This window comes from Octodon degus, unplaced genomic scaffold (genome assembly GCF_000260255.1).
Source record: "Octodon degus isolate 3935 unplaced genomic scaffold, OctDeg1.0 scaffold00230, whole genome shotgun sequence".
NCBI lineage: Eukaryota > Metazoa > Chordata > Mammalia > Rodentia > Octodontidae > Octodon > Octodon degus.
Genome location: NW_004524806.1, coordinates 1586180 through 1589025, shown reverse-complemented (window position 1 = coordinate 1589025; position 2846 = coordinate 1586180). Strand labels below are relative to the sequence as shown.

Below are 2846 nucleotides of genomic sequence, written 5' to 3'. Positions count from 1 at the left end.
AAAAAAAAAAAAAAAAAACCCTGTCTCAAAATACAGAAAGGGCTGGGGATGTAGCTTAGTGCTAGAGTGCTCCTGGGTTCAATTCCTAGTACTGCTCTCCCCACCAGGAAAATAATGCAGGCTGAACAGAAATTTAAGGTTTAGAACCATGCTACTTTTTCCTTACATTTTTGTCTTAGAGATTTCTTTTATGGAAGTCACTAGACTTTGGTCAGTTATAAAGACGTAAGACCTATACAACCTATACAAAACTATGGGGTGATAAAAACTTTCTTATGCCTTTTAATATTTCTAAATTTTGTTATTTTTTTGTGTGTGTTTTTTGGGTACTTTTAAGGCCACCATGTGAGTTATAGGAAATGAAACAGTGAGAGAAAAAAAGGGTACATGCTACCATGTCTGGCCGTATTCTTGTTCTTTAAAAATTGTCATGATTATTCTTTACTCTTATCAATTTTAGGGTTGTCTTATCAAGTGCCACAATAAAGCCTATTATAATTTTTATTATAATACACTGACCTTTGACATCAGCTTGGAAAAGTTGCCAGGTTGACAGTGTGGCATCATACCATCTGTGAATCTGATAAAATGTGATTACTGTCAAGCACAAGAGGACAGTGGGAAGAATGAAGTCATGAGGTAACAGGGAGCCAAAACACTGGACCTTGCAGACTTGTAGCTCATAAATTAAGCTTCAGCGTTTGTGCCGGAAGAGGTAGAGAGCTGCTGGCTCTGAGCTGAAAAGTGCTATCATTGTGCCTGCATCTCAGCAGGGTCCTTCTGGCTCAGAATGTGCTGCCTTTGGGACGAGAAAGGGAAGGAGATTTGTGCACAGGTACTTATGTGTGTGTGTTTTCTTATATTTCCAACAAGAAGTAATGGGGGAAACAAACAAACATATTAGAAAAAAATTATCTGTAGGATGAGGGAGAGAAGTATTTCTGATTTCTGTGAATTAACTTTGCTACATAGGTTGTGGTTTTTTTTTTTTTTTTTTTTTTTAATCTTTGAGACAGTCTCACTATGCAGTTCAGGCTGGCCTTGAGCTCCCTTTGTAGCCCAGGCTGGTCTTGAACTCAGTAATCTTCCTGGCTCAACATCCTGAGTGCTGGGATTACAGGTGGGATTATAGGTGTTTGCCACCATGCCCAGCCCCTGTTAACATAAGAAAGGGTTTAATTTTTTTGTTTCAATTAATTTTAATTTATTTATTTAGTTCTTTTCTTTTCTTTTCTTTCTTTTTTTTCTTTTCTTTTTTTTTTTGGCGGAACTGGGGATTGAACTCAGCCCCTTGCGCTTGCCAGGCAAGCACTTATTCTACTGAGTCATCTCCCTGGCCCTTAATTTAATTTTTAATTTTTTTGTTTTGTTTTGTTTTTGTGGTACCAGGAATTAAACTGAAGACCTTGCACTTTCCAGGCAGGTGTTTGTGCCATTGAGCTATATCCTTGGCCCCATAGTTTTAATTTTGAAACAGTAAATGTTTTACATAATTAAAAAGCAAATATAGTAGAACGGAGGAATGAAACATAAAAGTTTAAAAACCAAATATAAATCAAAAAGCAGTCCTTAGAATTTTAAAGGAAACGAAAATAAACATACATGTTTGTGGTTATAACTGTATAAAACTGATTACTTCAAGGAACTTTATAAAGTATTTACATATTATGTCTTTTGACTGTATTCCTAGTAGAATGCATCCTAAGGACATAAAAAACCAATAAGACATCATAAATAGTGTTTGGTGGTTGGTCTTACTGTTACTAGTAGGTTTAGGATTATCTTAAAATTATTTTAACTACATTGAAAGATAAAATTACAATGCAGTCTTTAGGAATCAGGATTTTCAGTGTAAAAAAAAAAGATTGTAAGTATAAAATCAAGATAAAAGCCCAATAAGCTATAATTGGATGTGTGACTATCAGTATGGGCCCATGATTTTATTTTGTTTAAAAATGTTTGTAGGGGGCTGGAGAGGCAACTTGGCGTTTGTCTTGGTTACTTTTCTCTCATTACTGGGACAAAATACCTGACACCCAAAATTAAAGAAGGAAAGGTTTATTAGTTTGTGGAAGTTTCAGTCCATACTCAGCTTGCTCCAAGGCAGAGTGGTACATGGCAGAGGGCAGCAGTTATGGTGGCAGAAAACAGCGAAGACTAAGGACAAAAAGGTAGAAGCAGTGGCAGAGGCAAGCCTCTCTCCTTTCCTTATATTGCATTCAGGCTGTCTGCTCCAGGGTGGTTATATACTCACTCATACCTATAATCTTAGCCTTTTTTTTTTTCCGGAACTGGGGATTGAACTCAGGACCTTGTGCTTGCCAGGCAAGCACTTATTGTACTGAGCTATCTCCTCGGCCCCAATCCTAGCCTTGATTGTGATTGAATTAATCACAATCTCTAGAACCTTGCCTCAATAACTGCATGAGGCTTTGGGGGGACAACTACGCACAAACCATAGCAGTGGTCTAAATGCCTGTCTGGCAAGCTCAAGGACCTGGGTTTGATCCCTCGTACCGCATGCTGCTCTGGGCCCTGCCTCCGCCCCCCAGCACATTGAGCTGGCCACCAAGACTGGGTGTGGTGCTGCATGCCTGTAATCCCAGCACTGGGGAGACTAAAAATAGGAAAATCAGTATGAGTCTGAGCTGCATAATGAGTCCCTGTACCAAATACTTTAAAAAAAAAAATCAAAAATTCGTGTATTGAAAATGATTTTTGAAAACTCATAAGTCTACAGGATCTCAGAATAAATCCTGAGGGCATTTCACTGACCTTCTCAGACCAAAAAGCTACAACTCTTGTTGCACAGGTCCTGCTTTACCTTGGTCTTAACCATCCAGTAG

At 38.3% G+C, this 2846-nt stretch overlaps 1 protein-coding gene across 1 annotated transcript in view; it reads left to right on the top strand.

Annotated features, from left to right (window-relative positions):
- Window positions 1-2846, top strand: part of Sfi1 (SFI1 centrin binding protein) — a 116963-nt gene that overhangs the window by 55632 nt on the left and 58485 nt on the right. The window contains exon 9 of the mRNA XM_023705857.1: window positions 461-548. Within this exon, the coding sequence (XP_023561625.1) occupies window positions 461-548 (88 nt within the window). The remainder of the gene's footprint in view (window positions 1-460; window positions 549-2846) is intronic.